The sequence below is a fragment of the Schistocerca americana genome, chromosome 2, assembly GCF_021461395.2.
Source record: "Schistocerca americana isolate TAMUIC-IGC-003095 chromosome 2, iqSchAmer2.1, whole genome shotgun sequence".
Lineage (NCBI taxonomy): Eukaryota > Metazoa > Arthropoda > Insecta > Orthoptera > Acrididae > Schistocerca > Schistocerca americana.
In genome coordinates this window covers 475157076-475176966 of record NC_060120.1, presented here as the reverse complement: position 1 = coordinate 475176966, position 19891 = coordinate 475157076, and the positions used below count along the sequence as shown (strand labels likewise).

Genomic DNA, 19891 nt, shown 5'->3' with positions numbered 1-19891 from the left:
ACCTGGTTTTAAGTATCACTCCCATGCCTGATTCTTGCTTCCAGCCCTAATTACATTACTCATCTGTATTTCATCTTACATTCTGAGGATATGAGATTTTCCAGATATTTTGTAGCCAAAGTTTGGAAATAAATAATTTTGTTGATTGGAAGTGAAATCTCGTACTAATTTTGAATACAAATGAACCAGCTTTGTTAGTAAAATCAAACAGCGGAAAATCCAGGATGGAGTGTAACACTATTTTGAAAAGGATAGTTACTACTCACCATATAGTGGAGATGCTGAGTTGCAGATAGGCATAACAAAAATACTGTCACAAAATGAGCTTTCAGCCAACAAGGTCTTTGTCAAAATTAAACACACACACACACACACACACACACACACACACACACACACACACACTCTGTAGTGCTTCAAGAATTTCGGAGTAAATTCTAGAACCACTTGGCCTTCCACCATTTCGAACAACCAATATTTTAGAAGTGAGTGGGAGAAACAAATACGCCCTACTGTGCATCGTGCACAGGAAAAAAAAGAAGTTACGAGAAAAAGAGGGACCGGCGGCAGAATGGCGGCAAACAGGTACCTGCTGTATGGTCCACAGAGTCTCTGTGTATGAGTCGAGAAGAACAAGGAAACTTTATGTAGTATTCTGTGCTCTTTAGTGTCTCGGTTGATTGTAAAAAGACTAATGAACAAGTCTTGGCTATGAACGAAGCAAGAGACATGTATGCTATTTGAATATGTGTAAATGAGTCTAATGTGTAAGGAATAAGTTGGCTTGCAGAAGTTATTGTCTGTGAAAGTTGGAAATATATAGTATTGAACTGAAAAGTATTTTATGAGTACCAAAACTATTTCAAGGATAGAGAAGTATTTTAATAAATTCCTTTAACCAGCTATAGTCTTCGGAGAAGAAGCTTTTGGGAGATCGACGTAGCTGATTACCCAGAGTAGAGGACCAGTTACACACAATGTGCAAGTTAACTGAATTGAGAGACGTGTGTGCCTGGCAACCCAATACCACACTGTCTCATGTCGTCCAAAAAAAATGTTTGAAAACACACACACACACACACACACACACACACACACACACAGTCTTTTTGTTGTGCCTATCTGTGACTCAGCATCTCTGCTTTATGGTGAGTAGGAACTATCCTTTTCATAATACTGTTGAAGCTTTATTAGTAGAATTATATCTATTTTTGTTATCCAGGATAATCATTGCGAACATAAAGTTTTAATTATTATGTTAGGAGATTTATTAGGGGACAAGTCCAGTTCATTTTATTATTTGTATGAAATATTCCTCCTGTTTATGTCAGTAATGTATATATGTATGTATTGAAAAAAATGCCTTTTATTCATTACTCAGAAGGGCTACTATAACAAGATACTTACCATCTAATGTAAGGCGCAATAAAAGCATTAGAAGATCGGAATTGTCAAGTCCTGGTTTTTAGTAAAAAAATTAAGTTATTCTACAGATAAGAAGAATATTTAACAAGTCGGTGGTTCTCAGGCTGCTACGAGCTGAATATCACAAAGAGGTAACTTAAAATATAAACAAACCCTCGTAACATTCATCTAGTCCAGTGGTAGGAGGGAAGGGCGGGTGGAGGTGTAAGTTTCTTAGTGTAACTCGAAAACTACTATGTTCTGTACAATGGTGTTTAGTCATTACTGCGATAACTATTCCTGGTCAGTCAATATTGCACATTTTCACCAACACTTTTATAAAGAAATCATTGCCTTAATAGTTATAAATGTTAATTATTTATAGCATTCACATTATGAATTACAAAAGTTGAGAAGTTCCTTACTGTCCATTGGCAAGCACTCATAATATGCTGGTCTGTATGAGGGTGCCACATGGCTCTAAAATTTAGATACTGTAACGCCATCATTCAAGAAACAAATATAATTTCCTATTTCCTTCGCACAGATTAAAACTCTGTTGCTGAGCTCACAGCCTATAACCATAACAATAAATTAAAAGGGAGAAACTCCCATAGTGTGGATTCAATATTAATAAAGGGAAAATTACACACCGTCTTTGTGCAGAAGTGCTATTTTCCAAAAAAACGGTTTATAAGTGGTGGTAGAGTTGTCTTTGGAGAATAATGCTATAGATTAAAGATTAATCAGTTGTTTTAAGGTTATAGGTGAGGTTGTCTTATTTATGTTTGAAATACTGTGTGTTAAATAATTACATTATGCAAATTACTATTTGTACTTTGTTAGTCTCCTGTACATTAAAGTAATTTTGATCATGTTGAGCAACACAGCTGCTACTAAAGTTAATAATTTAATGAAAGCCGCCTCGAGTGTATTATTACAAATTTATCGCATTAAGACTGGTTAAGTTTGTTGAACATATTCAGGTTGCCAATTTTAGTCTTCTGTTGAACTGCAATGGCTGCTTACTTAAATTTTTTTATAATGAAACAATAAAATACTTATTTTGATTTTGAATATTTAGTTAGCTGTTAGGAAAAAACTTCTGTATAGTAATAAATTGTCACTTCTATATCGTTATTTGTTTCTAAACTTAACATGACACTTCCTAACTGTTATTATTGTATCTTACTCGTAATGTTTTATTTCGTACTTTTCCATTGTCCTAAATATTCAGATTTTGAAAAGCCATCAATGTAAAATGTTTGATTTGCTTCACATATATTCTAAATGTTAAGAGAAATAATTTATCAAATCCACATAGGAAACAATTGAGAAAAGGAGTATTAATTATCAGGCATTACTGCTGCTGGTTTTTTTCAGTTCTACGGACAACAATGTCGTTTGTGATCAAAAACTTTCTAAAATAAAATTTCTGTTACAAATTGTTGCAAGTTATATGAACTGTTCATGAAAATTTAATTGCATAAATTTTTCATATCTTGTCAAAATTTCCTGAACCGATACTTGTTTTCAGCTTAATCACTGTTCATCATTGCCACTTGGTCATCATCAATGTCTACCCAAACAATGTAGAAAGTCAAGTGACAGGACATCCTCCTAGAGATGTAAGTGTCTGATGAAAACAGTATCAATTAAAATAAGATGCAATTGGTAACCAGCAGTTGTTTGCAAATGAGTTAAATTTAACATAATTCCATGCTAAGTTATCAGTTCTTTTGGAGCAAATGTCATGGGTCTTTATCAGTGGGTCACCTTTATCCAGTTTTGTAAGATTTCGTGCTTTAAGGAAATTCCTCTGTCCATAATTTTGCATACAGCATTTTGGAATTTCAAAAAAAATATTAGTTTTGATACTACCAGGCATAAAAAGAATGCCATATGTTACTCATGTGTTATTTTTACTACAATGGATAAAGACAATATTACATGTTTTTTATGTGATATTTTTGGTTTCATGAGACTAATTGCGTCAAGAATCTGAACTCTTCAAATATGTTAAGATTGTCGATGGGATAAATTATTTCTACATAATGGTGTTATGTTATGGTATTGAATAAATGCATCTTTCATTTATTAATTTGTACTGTACAGAATTGCAACCTTAACAAGAAAAAGGTTCAGTCATTTACAGATAATTCTATTATGCACTTAGTGATTTACTTGCTTAAGAGGAATATGTTGTATACACTATATTAACCCCTTAACTGCTCTGGACGTGTTAACGCTCGCACCTTTGTACCTGTCCCAGTGTGCTCTGAACGTGTTTACGCGCGCCACCAGTCCTTCTACCTGGTACTCCGAATGTGTCTACGCATGCATAGACATGTTCAGTGTACCAGGTAGAAGGACTGGTGGCACGCGTAAACACGTTCAGAGCACACTGGGACAGGTACAAAGGTGAGCACATTAACATGTCCAGAGCAGTTAAAGAGTTAAAGACAGGTATACACTTCCAAAATGTTGTATAAAAGTGGCTAAGTTACTATGAGGAATTTTTGTAGAAACCAAGGAAATTGTAAAATAATCGTGTTTATTAATTGCCACTACATGAAGAAATGATCAGAACAGAAGGAAACTTGCGGCAACTTCTTTATGTAATAGTATAAACAGGCTAGAAGCGATGAGTGAAAGCACCCATATGGATTCCACAGCTTCCCCCAAATTGTTGTACAAGGTATCAAAACATGATTGGTTGACCTTGTGGATACATCACTATGTGTAATTGATGTTCATTGCTCACTCATTGCAGTAATTTAGTTTGAGTGTGTTGTAGGTGTTAAAGTAATAATGCAACTCACAAGGGAACCTCCCCATCGCAGCCCCCTCAGATTTAATTACAAGTTGGCACAGTGGATAGGCCTTGAAAAACTGAACACAGATCAATCGAGAAAACAGGAAGAAGTTGTGTGGAACTATGAAAAAAATAAGCAAAATATACAAACTGTGTAGTCCATGCGTAAGATAGGAAGCATCAAGGACACTGCAAACTCTGAAGCGCCGTGGTCCCGTGGATTAGCGTGAGCAGCTGCGAAACGAAAGGTCTTTGGTTCAAGCCTCCCTCGAGAGAAAATTTTTTTATTTTCAGACTATTATCAAAGTTAAGGCACTCAAACATAATCAACTTCGCTCTCCAAAATTCCAGGACATGTTCAGATTTGCTTGGACACATGCAGGATTTGACGGTCTACACACGGAAAAATTTGAAAACGTTAAAAACATATGTTTTGACAGAGCACAGGGAAAACTGTGCGACTGTGAAACTGTTGCATTGATTTGTTGCAGTTCATGTGACAAACTCTTATGTTTTCATCACTTTTTTGGGAGTGATTATCACATCCACAAGAAAACCTAAATTGGCAAGGTAGAAGAATCTTTTTACCCATTCGCCAAGTGTACAAGTTAGATGGGTCGACAACATATTCCTGTCAGGTGACGCACATGCCGTCACCAGTGTCGTATAAAATATATCAGACGTGTTGTCCTGTGGAGGAATCGGTTGACCTATGACCTTGCGAGCAAATGTTTTCGGTGCCCATTGGAGAGGCACGTCCTTTCGTCTACTAATCGCACGGTTTTACGGTGCGGTGGCAAAACACAGACACTAAACTTATTACAGTGAACAGAGACGTCAATGAATGTACGGACGGTTCATACGTAACTTTGCGAGAATAAAGAAAGTAAAATTTTCACTCCATGGAAGACTTGAACCTAGGAACTCTCATTCCGGAGCTGCTCACGCTACCCACAGGACCACGGCGCTCCTGAGCTCACAATGTCCTTAATGTTGCTTATGTTGCGCATGGACTACTCAGTTCGTATATTTTGCTTATTTTTTTCGTAGTTCCACACAACTTCTTCCTGTTTTCTCGATTGATCTGTGTCCAGTTTTTCAAGGCCTATCCACTGTGCCAACTTATAACAAAATCTGAGGGGGGTGCGATGGGGAGGTTCCCTTGTCAGAGACAGGTTTGGTAATGGTTGGTTCCATGATATGAGGCTGCCTTCTGTGAAGAGTACTGTATTGCTACCATTTGTGCAATATGATTACACAGTGCATATCGAGAAATGCAGCAATTGTAGGAAAGTTATAACTGATTATTAATTCCAGTCACAGTTTTGAGATAACATAGATGATTACCACTTTTGGCCATTATAAACTATCATCACATCTTTTTGGCTTAATTACAGTGTAACTCACGAACTTCCACACCATGTGTGACTGCTTCAGCATTAAAATATGGGGAGGTTGTAGTTGTACTTTCACTACTTGAGAGGATCCCCATAAAAAATGAGTGATCATAGGACAATGAAATTTGTAAGGACATGTGGAAGAGCAATAGCGAGTAAATATTTGAAAGAAACATGTTTTAATTTCCAAATGAGAGGGTAAAATTTGTTAATTCCTTACCACATTCACGTTCGAGGTTACAAACGTTACTCAATGTGATGACCATCAGCGTTGAAGACAACTCGGAAGTTTGTACAGATATCATATCACAGTTGTCTGCTGCTCTTTTCCAATGATGGACCATGGAATGTTCTGCAGTTGTGAGAGCTCATGCATTGCTTGAAGATTGCATATTGCATCCAGCATTCTCAGCCATGGTAACAATTTGTGGCACAATTGGTCGTTGGCCTCTCCCAGGAGTGATTCCCAAATCACCAGTTAATTTGAACTTCTGGAACACATTCTGTGTACAGAAAGGGGATGTCTCCGAACTTCTTTAATGTGTCAACAATTGCAAAGAGCAGCAGTACTATTGCTGTTGTTTAGATAAAACAGCTTTACAAGTTTAGCCCTGCTCACCTTGTCCGGACCCATGTTTGATTGTCTGCAGCTGTAACACACACTGATGCTCGTGTTTCAACCCTGTGTCGCCAAACCAGTACCGGACGTAATGGAAAACCATGACACCAACACTACTAACAATGCAAATTGTGCAGTGCACGGTCTGAACATCAGTCGTATAAAGTTGGGTACCAATAGGATAAATAGTCTTCCATCTACACTGGATCAGGTAGTGAAAGTTTAATTATAACTATCCTGTATGTCAGCTACAACCTATGTATTGTACAGTATTGTACTTCATCGTAATTCTACATTGAGTATGATACAGTTCTGTGCACAATACGAATTTAGTCTTCCAGTCGCAGTGTAAAACTTGTTAAAAATCCTAATGGTGCTACTTTTACCTGAAAGTAAACATGATGCTAGTACCAGAAACGATACGCTAGTGATCAGTTAACATATACGTTAATTGCATTGTATCTGAGTGGTGATAATATGCTAAGATAATATTAGTTTTGGTTTATTAGTGTATCATCATCATTAACAAACCAGTGCAGTCATCTGTATGACATACTGAAAGTGCTTAATACAGATTGTGAACAGTGAGCATTGTTTCTGGTGTTACTTTGTTCTCAGTGTTATGCCTTAACATAAATTACAATGCTCCCAAATCAGGAAAGTAACAAAAAATTGATGCAAGTCTTTTGTAGCCAACACAAAGCTGAATTTTGTTCTGTGTGTCATGAAAAAATGTAGAAGTTCAAAATGGCCGCCACTTAAAACTGTGATGTTAAAAGTGTCTGCATTATAACCTACTTTTGAACTTTAGCTAACAAAGAAACATACACATTTCTTGGATCTAAAGTGCTAGGTCCAGTGACTGAGTACTGTGCTGCATTAAGTGGGGTGTAACTTATACAGGCCATTTAACTGTCCACAATTAAAATGGCACCGGATCATCGAGCGTTGTGGTCATGCACATTTTATTTTGAAAACACTTTCTTACGCATATCGTCTTTCGTAGATGGACTTCTCCAGATGATGTGCAGTACCAGTAACTGAAAATTGATTTAATTTTTAATATTTATAATAAAGCTATTTCAAATTATCTCTGATAAAGTAGTTTATTTAGATACAGTTCACTGTGGAATAGCATCTATTAGATAATTTCACAATATTGCGTTTTGAGACAGTATTTGCTATTTTTATTTATTTAGTTATTATACCATCGATCCAGCTGTGAGAATTTCACAGGGATGTAGTGTGTGTCAATTTTTACATTGTCAGTGACAAGTACGTATACACTATGTTTACAGGTAAAGATTAGAAAGTTACATAACTACTACCATGATCCATAACACAACATGATGAAATGAGAAACCTTAGGCCAACAGATCACAAAGTATAAAACTTAGTAAATTAAATATGAAAAGGTCGCATAACCCAGAGAGTTAAATATAAGCAGTTAACACTAAAAGAGTAACATATGTGACAAGAATTTACAGCTTAATGTTCAATTTATGTGATAATACATCTTATTTTATTTTAAGGCAGTTTCTCACTGTGTTTCTTAAACTCTTCCAAACTGTAAAATGACATGGCTAAAAGAAATTGCCTCCTCAGAAGCTCTTTAAATGTAGATTTGTTGACTATTTCACATTTTATTTCTGGAGGAAGAGCAGTAAATATCTTTATGCCAGATTGCTGTATACCCTTCTGCACAACTTTCAAATTTTTAACTTCAGTGTGGAAATCATGTTTTCTCCTTGCGTTGTACTGATGGTATTCACTGTTACATTTGTATAAATCAGTGTTTTTACTTATGAAACATATAAGTGAATATATGTATTGAGAAGTGGTTGCAAGAATTCCCAGATTCTGGAATAGGCTTCTGCAACAGCATTTAGTGTTTACACACACATCACTCTTACAACACAATTCTGAGCAATGAATATTTTCTTTGCAAGAGGTTGATTTCCCCAGAAAATAATTCCATGTGCCAACAAAGACTGGAAGTAACCATAGTATGCTGCTTTTTTAATGCTTAAGTTTGCACTGTCAGAGGTGATTCGCATTGCAAAAATTGAAGATCTGAGTTTCTTGTAAAGATCTAAAATGTGATGGGACCAATTTACTCCTCAGTCAATCTTCACGCATAGAAACTTTGTTACTTCCACTCTTTCTATGACCTGTGTGGCATATTTAACAGTCATTTCTTCCTCAGTTGTGGCAGTTGGGGTGAACTGAATATAATTATTCTTACTAAGGTTTGTTGAAAGACCATTTCTACATCTACATCTCCATCTACATCCATACTCCGCAAGCCACCTGACAGTGTGTGGTGGAGGGTACTTTGTGTACCTCTATCGGTTCTCCCTTCTATTCCAGTCTTGTATTGCTCGTGGAAAGACAGATTGTCGGTATGCCTCTGTGTGGGCTCTAATCTCTCTGATTTTATCCTCATGGTCTCTTCGTGAGATATATGTAGGAGAGAGCAATATACTGCTTGACTCCTCGATGAAAGTATGTTCTTGTAACTTCAACTAAAGCCCGTACCAAGCTACTGAGCGTCTCTCCTGCAGAGTCTTCCACTGGAGTTTATCTGTCATCTCCGTAATGCTTTCGCGATTACTAAATGATCATGTAACGAAGCACGCTGCTCTCCTTTGGATCTTCTATATCTCTTCTATCAACCCTATCTGGTACGGATCCCACACTGGTGAGCAATATTCAAGCAGTGGGCGAACAAGTGTACTGTAACCTACTTCCTTTGTTTTCGGATTGCATTTCCTTAGGATTCTTCTAATGAATCTCAGTCTGGCACCTGCTTTACCGACGATCAATTTTATGTGATCATTCGATTTTAAATCACTCCTAATGCGTACTCCCAGATAATTTATGGAATTAACTGCTTCCAGTTGCAGACCTGGTATATAGTAGGTAAATGATGAAGGATCTTTCTTTCTAGGTATTTGCAGCACATTACACTTGTCTACATTGAGATTCAATTGCCATCCCCTGCACCATGCATCAATTCGTTGCAGATCCTCCAGCATTTCAGTAGAATTTTCCATTGTTAGAACCTCTCGGTATACTACAGCACCATCCGCAAAAAACCTCAGTGAACTTCCGATGTTATCCACAAGGTCATTTATGTATATTGTGAATAGCAAGGGTCCTATGACACTCCCCTGCGGCACACCTGAAATCACTCTTACTTCGGAAGACTTCTCTCCATTGAGAATGACATGATGCGTTCTGTTATCTAGGAGCTCTTCAATCCAATCACACAATTGGTATGATAGTCCATATGCTCTTACTTTGTCCCTTAAACAACTGTGGGGAACTGTATCGAATTCCTTGCGGAAGTCAAGAAACACAGCATCTACCTGGGAACCTGTGTCTATGGCCCTCTGAGTCTCATGGACAAATAGCACGAGCTGGGTTTCACATGATCGTCTTTTTTGAAACCCATGCTGATTCCTACAGAGTAGACTTCTAGTCTCCAGAAAAGTCATTATACTTGAACATAATACATGTTCCAAAATTCTACAACTGATCGATGTTTGAGACATCTGTTCGACATCCCTTCTTGAAAATGGGGATGACCTGTGCCCTTTTCCAATCCTTTCGAATGCTATGCTTTTCTAGAGACCTACAGTACACCGCTGCAAGAAGGGGGGCAAGTTCCTTCGCATACTCTGTGTAAAATTGAATTGGTATCCCATCAGGTCCGGCAGCCTTTCCTCTTTTGAGTAATTTTAATTGTTTTTCTATCCCTCTGTCATCTATTTCGATATCTACCACTTTGTCATCTGTGCGACAATCTAGGGAAGGAACTACAGTGCAGTCTCCTTCTGTGAAACAGCTTTGGAAAAAGACATTTAGTATTTCGGCCTTTAGTCTGTCATCCTCTGTTGCAGTAAACCATTTCATTAAATCTATAAGAATAATATTAACAGACTCGTGAACATTTTCCCATTTATGACCATTAACCATTATGTTTGTGTCATATGCAAAGATGGTAAAATAACACTGTATCCTGGGAGAATAAAGTAAATCATTTATAAATAAAAGGAACAATAAGGACCAAGAATAGAACCCTGTGGCATTCCACAATTTGTGTCTCTCGATTCTGATGAAATCATTCCACCACACAAATTGTCTGACTTATCTAAGACTACTTTCTGTTTCCTATCTGTCAGGCATGACTGAAGCCAGTTATTTGCTACACCGCTTATTCCTAGATGGTCTGCCTTCAGTAGTAGTATTTGGTGGTTCGCAGTGTCAAAAGCTTTAGATAAATCACAAAATAACCCAGTTGTCACCATTTTCTCGTTTAGAGATTCCAAAACCTTATCTATGAAGGCATATATCACTTGTTCAATTGACAGAGCTTTCTGGAAATCAAACTGATGTTTGCTAAGAATATTGAATTTATATAGGTGTTCTAAAATTCTAGAATACAAAAGTTTTTCTAGTACTTTTGAAAACAGTCAGGTGAGATATTGGTCTGAAATTTGTAACATCAGATTTCTCCCCTTTCTTAAAGGCAGGCTTCGTGGTAGCATACTTTAGTCTATGAGGAACAATTCCTTGCTGCAAAGAGGCATTGAAAATATGACACATTATATCGCTTCCAGAAGTACAACATTGTTTTAACAATTTGCTCGAAATATTGTCTACTCCACAGGACTTCTTGGTTTTCGTGGAGGCAATTGTTCTTTCAATTTCTGATACTGTAATAGGTCTATTATGCATTTGAATGATTTTGTTAGGGACAGCATTTTGCAAAAAGGTCAAGGCATCATCCAGAGAACCCTTGCAACCTATTTGCTTACACACTGACAGGAAGTGTTTATTAAAGATTTCAGCTATGATCTCAGGATTTTGCACAAGATTCCCTTTGTATTTGATTTTGAAGTTTTCTACGGGTCCTTTTTTTTTATTGTTGCCTGTCTCCTTGCTAAATATTTGCCAGACAGTCTTCATTTTATTATTGTAGTTATTAATTTCTTTTACATAGTACAGTGCTTTTGATGTCTGAATAAGTTTCTTTAGGTTTTTACAATACCTTTTATAATGGCTGATTAATTCTCTGTCCCTGGACACTCTGGTTGCAATATAAAGTCCCCTCTTACATTTACATGACTCTCTAATATCCTTAATGATCCATGACTTCTTTAAGGATGAGGAAATATTGTTTGTAACAAACTTTTTAGGAAAAGTGTCTTCAAAGTGGGATAGGAATTCATTTATGAATATGTTAAACTTTGTATCAACATCATCTACTCTGTGCAATGAATTCCAGTCTTCATGCTGCAGCTTACGGTTAAAAATTTCCAGGGTCCCTTTGTTCATAAGTATGATTGCCTTCCAGAATGGGACTGTTTTCTTGAGAGGTCTGTAGTCATGTAGAGTGAGGAACTGTCCATCATGGTCTGATATGCCATTTAAGATCGGGGTGACAGTGAAGTTCTGGTATGAACTTACATCTCAAAATGTGTTGTCTATTAGAGATTGACAGTCAGGTGTGATCCTAGTAGGAAAGTCAACCACCGATGTAAGATTGTAGGAACTCAGCAAATTCTGGAGCTCTTCTCTGTTCTTGCATTCAGTTGCAAAGTGACATTAAAGTCCCCAAGTAAGATAATGTCATTATTTTTTGAAAATAAGGTTAATAATAACAATTCTAACTGCACCATAGAGACTATGAAATTGGTTCCTGGTGCCCTGTAGACTGTAACCACTATTAATTTTGAACTGTTTAATGTCACTTCTGCTGCACATACTTCAAACTTTTGGTCAGTGCAATATTTCCTTACATCTACAGATCTAAAAGTTAAGTTATTTTTAATGAAAATAGCTACTCCACCTTTTCCCATGCTATCTCTACAGTAGTAGGTGGCAAGGATATAACTGTCCATATGTGACATTTCAATTCCTTCTGTAATATGGTGTTTTGAGAAACATAAGATCTGAGCATTGTTCATAGGATTTTTGTCATTTATGTTAACTTCTAATTGGTCTAGTTTGCATCTTATCACAAAATGTGAATTTTTCAGGTCCACAGTGATGCTACAAGAAATCTGAAGTCACAGTTTTTGTAATATGTTTAGCAATGAGCTGGCACTCAACATGTCAAAAGATACATTAGTGCTATTGTTTGCAAATAATTTACGCATTATTGCATACCATTTTGGATGAAACGCAAAGAATGTAAGGGTTTTGGCAGTGAGTGGCATAAATATACATCTCACCTCAATTGTGATACCTCTTTGCAATAAAAATGTGGGTACTATTTCTGGCAAACAATTCGAAGAAGGGCTACCTTTTAAACATCAAGCATCTAACATGTGAAGTTGCATATGACTTCTGTTGTTGTTAAGGTCTTCAGTTCGATGAGTGGTTTGATGCAGCTCTCCATGCTACTCTATTCTGTGCAAGTCTGTTTGTCTCTGAATATATTGCAACATACATACATGTGAGCCTGCTTGCTGTATCATATCTCAGTCTCCCTCTACTGTTTTTTACCACCACATCTCCCTCCAGCACTAAACAGATGATCCGTTGATAACTCAGAATGTGTCCCATCAACTTATTGTCTCTTTTAATTAAGCTGTGCCACAAATTTCTTTTCTCCCCAATTCTCTTCAGTACCTCCTCATTAGTTATGTGATCTACTCATCTAATCTTCAGCATTCTACTGTAGCACCACATTTCAAAAGCTTCTAGTCTCTTCTTATCTAAACTGTTTATCATCCATTTTTCGCTTCCAAACAAGACTACACTCTAGACAAGACTTCCTATCACTAACAATCCTGATGGTGGAACAAGTACAACTGAGAATCACAATAGGCATAGAAATCACCACTTCAATTGTAAGGCTTTTATATTTAAAATTCTTGACCAGTTTTGGGCTAAGAAACACACATCATCAAGTGCAGTTAGCCGTGTGCTGCGACCCCAGCTGCAGTGAGACTGGATAGAGCGGGGGCGACCATCACGAGTGAGCGCAGAGAATGGAATCTGTGCTTGCTTGTGGTAGTCACGCCCTCTCTACGCAGTCTCACAGAACATGACTAATTGCACCTAATGGTTGACATGTGTTAGCCTGAAACTGGTCATGAATTTTAAAAATAAAAGCCTTATAATTAAAAGGGTGACTTCCATGTCTATTCCTATCACTAAATTTACATTTGATGTTAACAAATTTCTCTTTCTTTTCTTGCCTTGCCAGCCTACATTTCATATCCACTCTTCTTTGGCGTTCATTAGTTATGTAATTGCTCAGTTAGTAAAACTCATCTGCTACCTTTAGTGTCTCATTTCCTGATGTAATTCACTCAGCATCACCTGGTTTAAGTCAATTACATTTCATTACACTTGGTTTGTTTCTGTTGATGTTCATATTATACCCTTCTTTGAAGAGACTGTCCATTCTGTTCAGCTGCTCTTGCAAGGCCTTTGCTGTCTCTGATGGAATTTCAGTGTCATTGCCAATGTGGCGTTCACTGTGTTACTCGGTGGTTTGGTATTTAACTAATTTGTAAATGAAAATGATAATCTTATTTTATTACATTGAGTAATTACTAAATAATTTTTCTCCCGGCTAAAGATTTGGTCAAGTTGCTAAATAACTCCAAGTTAACATCATGTTAAAGTGTTGTCTGTAAGTTGTGTAAGTGTCACTAAATTACAGTTCATACAACAGATTCTATACAACTATTGATTATGATGGAAGCAGTTATCTTCAGCAAAATGATCATTAAAGCCACCGAATATCAGCCGCGCACAACACTGACTTATGTTACCTGAAACAATATTCTTCGTAACTCGTGCGTAATTAGTTTCGGCTCCATACATCAGCTAGAAAAGTTTGTTATAAGGATCGTGCTATGAGCACTGTTTTTAAAGAACCAATCTGATTCGAATTATTTTCATTAAAATGAGTTCAGGACCACCGGTGCATATTTATTTTTACACATTTGTATTACGTTCGGCATTTATGTCTGCAGAGTTGCGGAATTTGAATTTGCCGCTGAGATAATTGTTAAGATGGTGGCAGACATATAGAGACTTTCTATTGTTAGAGCAAATAAGTGAAGTATTTGAAATGCTTATTAAAGTTTACTTTCATATTGTGCTCTATTTAGACTTCATCAAGCAAACATTTGATTTTTTTCTAACGAAAACACAGACGAAAACGTGATACAAATCGCTATCATCAATAGCTGCGCTCCTTGCAGCGGAAAGAAATAATTAACACAGATAATGCTTACTGAGAGAGGAATTAAAGTTACAAATAATTATTCACTCATATTTATAATAATAATGAACTCTGGTCTCAAGTAATAATTAACAAATAATTGCAATTTCTTAACAGACCTCAGATTGATATGCGTCCGCAACCTACAAAAGCCAACCAACAATAGGTAAAAACAAAAGAAGACAAACACAGATCATAAAAGGAATTTACAATTATCATTGTCTTTGTATGATACACATCGATATGTCTAATTACATCATAAAATATTATATAAATAATTAATATTTATCATCGTTTTCACTGTTTTTTTTATATGTCGAATAGATAATGTTTATAATTGCTAGAGGCATAATTTCCTCTCATTGCACTGTAGCTAAAATTTATCTCGTGGATGTTACACCAAACATCAGGGTCTTTATTTTTTCTCCCCAAACTTTAATTCCTTCTCAGATTTTTCTTTGATTTGCTGTACTGCTTGCTCCACGTACAGACTGCATAACATTGGAGATAAGCTACAACTTGCTTCTGTCTCTTTTCAACCACTGCTTACATTTCATGCCCCTTGACTCTCGTAACAGCCATCTCGTTTCTGTACAAGAAGAAATATTTTCTTTCTGTATTTTTACCTCAGCTACCTTTAGAATTTCAAAGAGCGTATTCCAGACAGCATTGTCAAAAGCTTACTCTGAGTCTACAAACGCAATAAATATGTTTGCCTTTCATTAACCTGTCTTCTAAGACAAGTAGTTGGGTCACTGTTGTCTCTCGTGTTCCTTCATTTCTCCAGAATCCAAACTGATCTTCCCTGAGGTCAGTTTCTATCAGTTTTTTCCATTCTTCTGTAAATTATTTGAGTCAGAATTTGGCAACCTTGAATTATTAAGCTAATAGTTCAGTAACATTTGCATCTACCAGCTCTCTCATGAATTGGACTTATCAAATTCTTCTTGAAGTCTCGAGATATTTCGCCTGCCTCACATGTCTTGCACAGTAGGTGAAATACTGTAGTTTTGACGTGGTTGATTCTCCCAAGGGTACCAGAAGTTCTGAGGAAACATTGTCTACTACAGGGGTCTTGTTTCGACTTAAGTCTTTCAGTGCTTTGTCAACTTCTTCTCGCGGTATGATAGCTCCCATTTCATTTTCATCTACTTTCTCGTCCCTATCTATAATATTGCTTTCAAGTTCATCTCTTTTGTGTAGCTCTCCCTATACTCTTTCCACCTTTCCCTTCTTTCCTTAGGACCGATTTTCCATATGAGCCCTTGATATTCATACAGCTGCTTCTCTTTTCTCCCAACTCCTCTTTACTTTCCTACATTTCCCCTAGTTATACATGTTTCTTTGTAGCCTTGTATTTTTCTTCTAGTTCTTCCTATGTAGCAGTTTCGCTTTTTCTGTCAATCTCACTTTTTAGAAGTATGTATACCCTTTCACCTGTTTAATTTGCTGCATTTCTTTATTTTCTCCTTTCATCAATTAAATTCAGTATCTCCTTTGATATCTAAGGATTTCTCCCAGGAATTGCATTTTTATCTATTCGATCCTCTACTGCTTACACTATTTCATCTCACAAAGTTATCGAGTCATCTTCTATCATATTCCTTTCTCCCATTTCAGTCAATTGTTCCCTAATGTTCCCTCTGAAACTCTCAACAACCTCTAGTTCTTTCAACTTATCCAGGTCTCGTGTCCTTAATTTCCTACCTTTTTGCAATATCTTCAGTTTTAATCTACATTACATAACCAATAAATTTTGGTTGGAGTCGACATCTGTCACTGGAAATCTCTTACATTTTAAAATGTGGTTCCAAAATCTCCCTGTTCCCATTATATTATCAATCGGAAACTTTCCAGCTCATCTCCTATTGATATAAACCTGTCCAGGCGATAACAATGTCACCTGGCAAGGAATGACTGCTAGTCAGACACACACATGGTGCATGTAATGTCAGCGAGCATGCTGTGCATGTGTAGAGTAGAGAAAGCATGTAATCTATCTGAGTTTGACCAAGGGCAGGTTGTGAGCACCCGAAGGCTCGGCACATGCATTTTGGAAACTACACAACTTGTCAGGTGCTCAAGGGGTGCTGTAGTGTGCTGTAGTGAGCGTCTTAAACGTGTGGTGAAACAATGTCCAGTTGTCGTGGCGTTGGGTGCCCACCCCTCATTACAGATGTCATGTATCGTAGGCTGGGCAGACTGGTAAAACAGGATAGGCAGTGAACTGTGGCAGAATTATAACAGACTTTAATGCTGGCAGAGTGCAAATGTGTCTGAACACATAGTGCACCGAACACTCCTAACAAAGGACATCTGCTGTGGACAACCCAAGCATGTGCTAGTTTTTATACCACAACATGGGCAACTATGACTGAAATGGGCTCATGACCATTGGCACAGGACATTGGTGCAGTGGCACAGCATTGCATGGTCTGATGCATCCTGATACTTTCTTCATCATATCATCATGGAAGGACACGAATCCATCTTCTTCCAGGGGAACTGCTCCTTGACACCTGTATTGTGGGATGGAGACGAGCTGCCGGCAGCTCGATTATGCTATCAGAAACATTTAACGGGGGCATTCATGAGTGCCATGGAACTCATGCAAGGCACCATGATGGCCAGTGAATATTGTACACTGGTTGCAGACCACGTACACCTTTTCATGACGATAATGTTTTCTGACAACAGTGGCATTTTTCAGCAAGATAATGTGCCATGTCACAAGGCCAGGAGTGATGGGAATGGTTTGAGGAACACAATGGTGAGTTCCAATTGATGTGCTTGTCCCCGAGCTCACCAGTTCTAAACTGTATCGAACACATCTGAGGTGTGACTAAGTGCGTCAACAGACTTCATTGCACCCCTCCCTAGAATTTATAGGAATTAGGTGACTTTTGTGTGCGGATGTGGTGCTGACTCCCTCCAGCGACCTACTAAGACCTCACTGCTTCTGTGCCACAACACATCTCGCTCTTGTCCATCCAAAGGTGGACATACTGTCTATTTGGTAGGTGTCCATAATGTTCTGGCTGATCAGTGTATACAACCTTTATTCATTATTATTAAACCAAGTGTAAGTAATGATCGAATTATTCTCTGTGCAAAATTCTACCAGAGAGCTTCTTATTTCATTCCTTTACTGCAGCTCATTTTCTCTTACTATTTTTCCTTCTCTCACTTTTCCTACTATCAAATTCCAGTCCCTCATAACTGTTAAATTCTCCTCTCCCTTAACTATCTAAATAACTTCTTTTATCTCGTCTCCTGAATATCATGAAAGCCAACTTATTTTCCCTTTTTACTCTTTTTGATAGCCTCCTCTAATTCGCCCATGATGAATGCTGTTGTAAGATCATTACTTGCGTATTGGTCTCTTCTGTAAAGCTTGGACATTTTAGATTTTTGGGAGGCCTTCCCATTTAGCAGCAGCTGATGTAGTATTTGGTTCTCAGTGGTGATGTAACATTCAGTGGTATCTGTTGGATCATTGCTTAGGTGTCTTAAAACACTGCATATTTTATGGCTGTCTCTCGTTATATCTAAGTGTTCAATAGTCCTAGTTCTGTTTTATCTCTTTTTTTGCAGTGCAAATAAGCTTGTTTCCAACTTCCAGAGTTACTTTGCTAAAAGGATTTTTATCAAATAAATTATGGTATTCTGTAAGCAGAGCATCTTGTCTGACTTAAGACCAGGGAAACGAGGTATCTGTCAGCTGGAAGTTATGGGCATTTTGATATTAAGATGACAAAATAAAAAGTGAATGAATGAAAAAATGGGTTTTAATGAACTGAACTGAAATGCTGATCAAGAGGCCATTGTAAGAAATTATAGAAAGTTGTAACCATGTGAAAAAGATAACAAAACTAAGAGGAAAAAGGAGGAATACTATTGAATGATGGTGATTATAGGAATATGGAAACATGAAGTAAGCCCCTGTAAATATCAAAACCCCTGCAGTGTGAGAAACAGCAGTGATAAGGGCTGACATTCTGACAAGGCAACCTCTGTCTGCAATTAGAAATTACTTGTAGATGTAGCAAAAATATGGGTGGAGATAACCAACAGGAGTATCCAGTGTAACGGGTGTTGCCCCACCATTTACAAGAATTTTTCCAAATATGAATGACTTTTACTTCCCATAATGTTTTTTTTCTCATAAAGTAACTGGCATGCTGGGATATCAGTGTCACATCCAGGAAGTAAATAAACCAGTGTTCACTGTGAAGTTACATAGATATTTTTTGTGTCAGAGTAATGTGGTTATAATGTCTTTCAGAAGGAAAATCATAAACGTAAAAAAGAAATTAGCGTAAAAAGCTGAAATGTTTTGAGAAAAGTTTTCAACGTCTACAACTGTGATTCAAAATGTAACAGCAAACTACTTGTTACAAAGCATATATTTCACTTATGGATACATAAAATATGTCATTTTTCAATATAACTACCATCCTTTTTGATACACCTCTCACATCATTGCACAAACTTTTCTATTTAATTCAAATAAAAAGGTTTTGGTTGTGCCCACAACTAAGAGTGCACACTTCTTTAGCCTCATCATTACTTTCAAATCATTGTCCTCTGAGAGCCTCCAACAAAGGTCCAAACACATGCTAATCCAAAAGAGTGAGATTAGGGCTGTATGGGTAACGCAGTACAACCTAAAATCTCAATCACCAAATGAAAAAATGAAATGTCATGTGGTGAGGGCCTCCCTTTGGGTAGACCGGTCACCTGGCACAAGTCTTTTTTAGGTGATGCCACTTTGGCAACTTGCTTGTTGGTGGGGTTGATATGATGATGAAGACAACACAACACTCCATCCCTGAGCAGAGAAAATCTCCGATCCAGCTGGGAATCAAACTCGGTTCCCTTTGAATAGCAGTCTGCTGCACTGACCACTCAGCTATCGAGGTGGACTTAGTGATGGCAAGAGCTGCAGGTGATATGGGGGACGCATTGTCGTGAAGGAGAAGAATGCCTCTAGATGGAAGTCCTCTGCAACGGTTTCGTCTTGCTGGCCTTAGCTCACTCTTCAACATGGCTCTGTACCAAGCAATATTCACTGTTTCACTCCTTCTCTGATAGTGCTCCAAAATTGGCCCATTTATATCCAAGAGGGGGGTGAAAAGGACCTTTCCGGCAGAGGGCGAGACTTGAATTTCTTTGTGGATGTAGAAGATGTGTTTCGCCATTCTGAAAACTGCCTTTTTCTGTCTGGTTCAGAGTGATGCACCCAGGTTTCGTCGCATGTGATGATATATGTCAAAAAGTCATGTCCTTCAGTGTTATATTGCACCAGAAATGATGTGGCAGCCTTAACATTTGTCATCTTGTGTTCACCGGTGAGCATCCTAGTCACCAATCGTGCACACAAAAAAGGTACTTGATAACCTAAT

At 37.5% G+C, this 19891-nt stretch overlaps 1 protein-coding gene across 3 annotated transcripts in view; it reads left to right on the top strand.

Moving 5' to 3' along the window:
* The window catches only part of LOC124596254 (integrator complex subunit 13), a 256833-nt gene that overhangs the window by 33837 nt on the left and 203105 nt on the right, over positions 1-19891 (top strand). For all 3 annotated transcript variants that reach the window (XM_047135328.1, XM_047135326.1, XM_047135327.1), the window contains exon 5: positions 2942-3032. In XM_047135328.1, coding sequence (XP_046991284.1) covers positions 2942-3032 — 91 coding nt within the window. The remainder of the gene's footprint in view (positions 1-2941; positions 3033-19891) is intronic.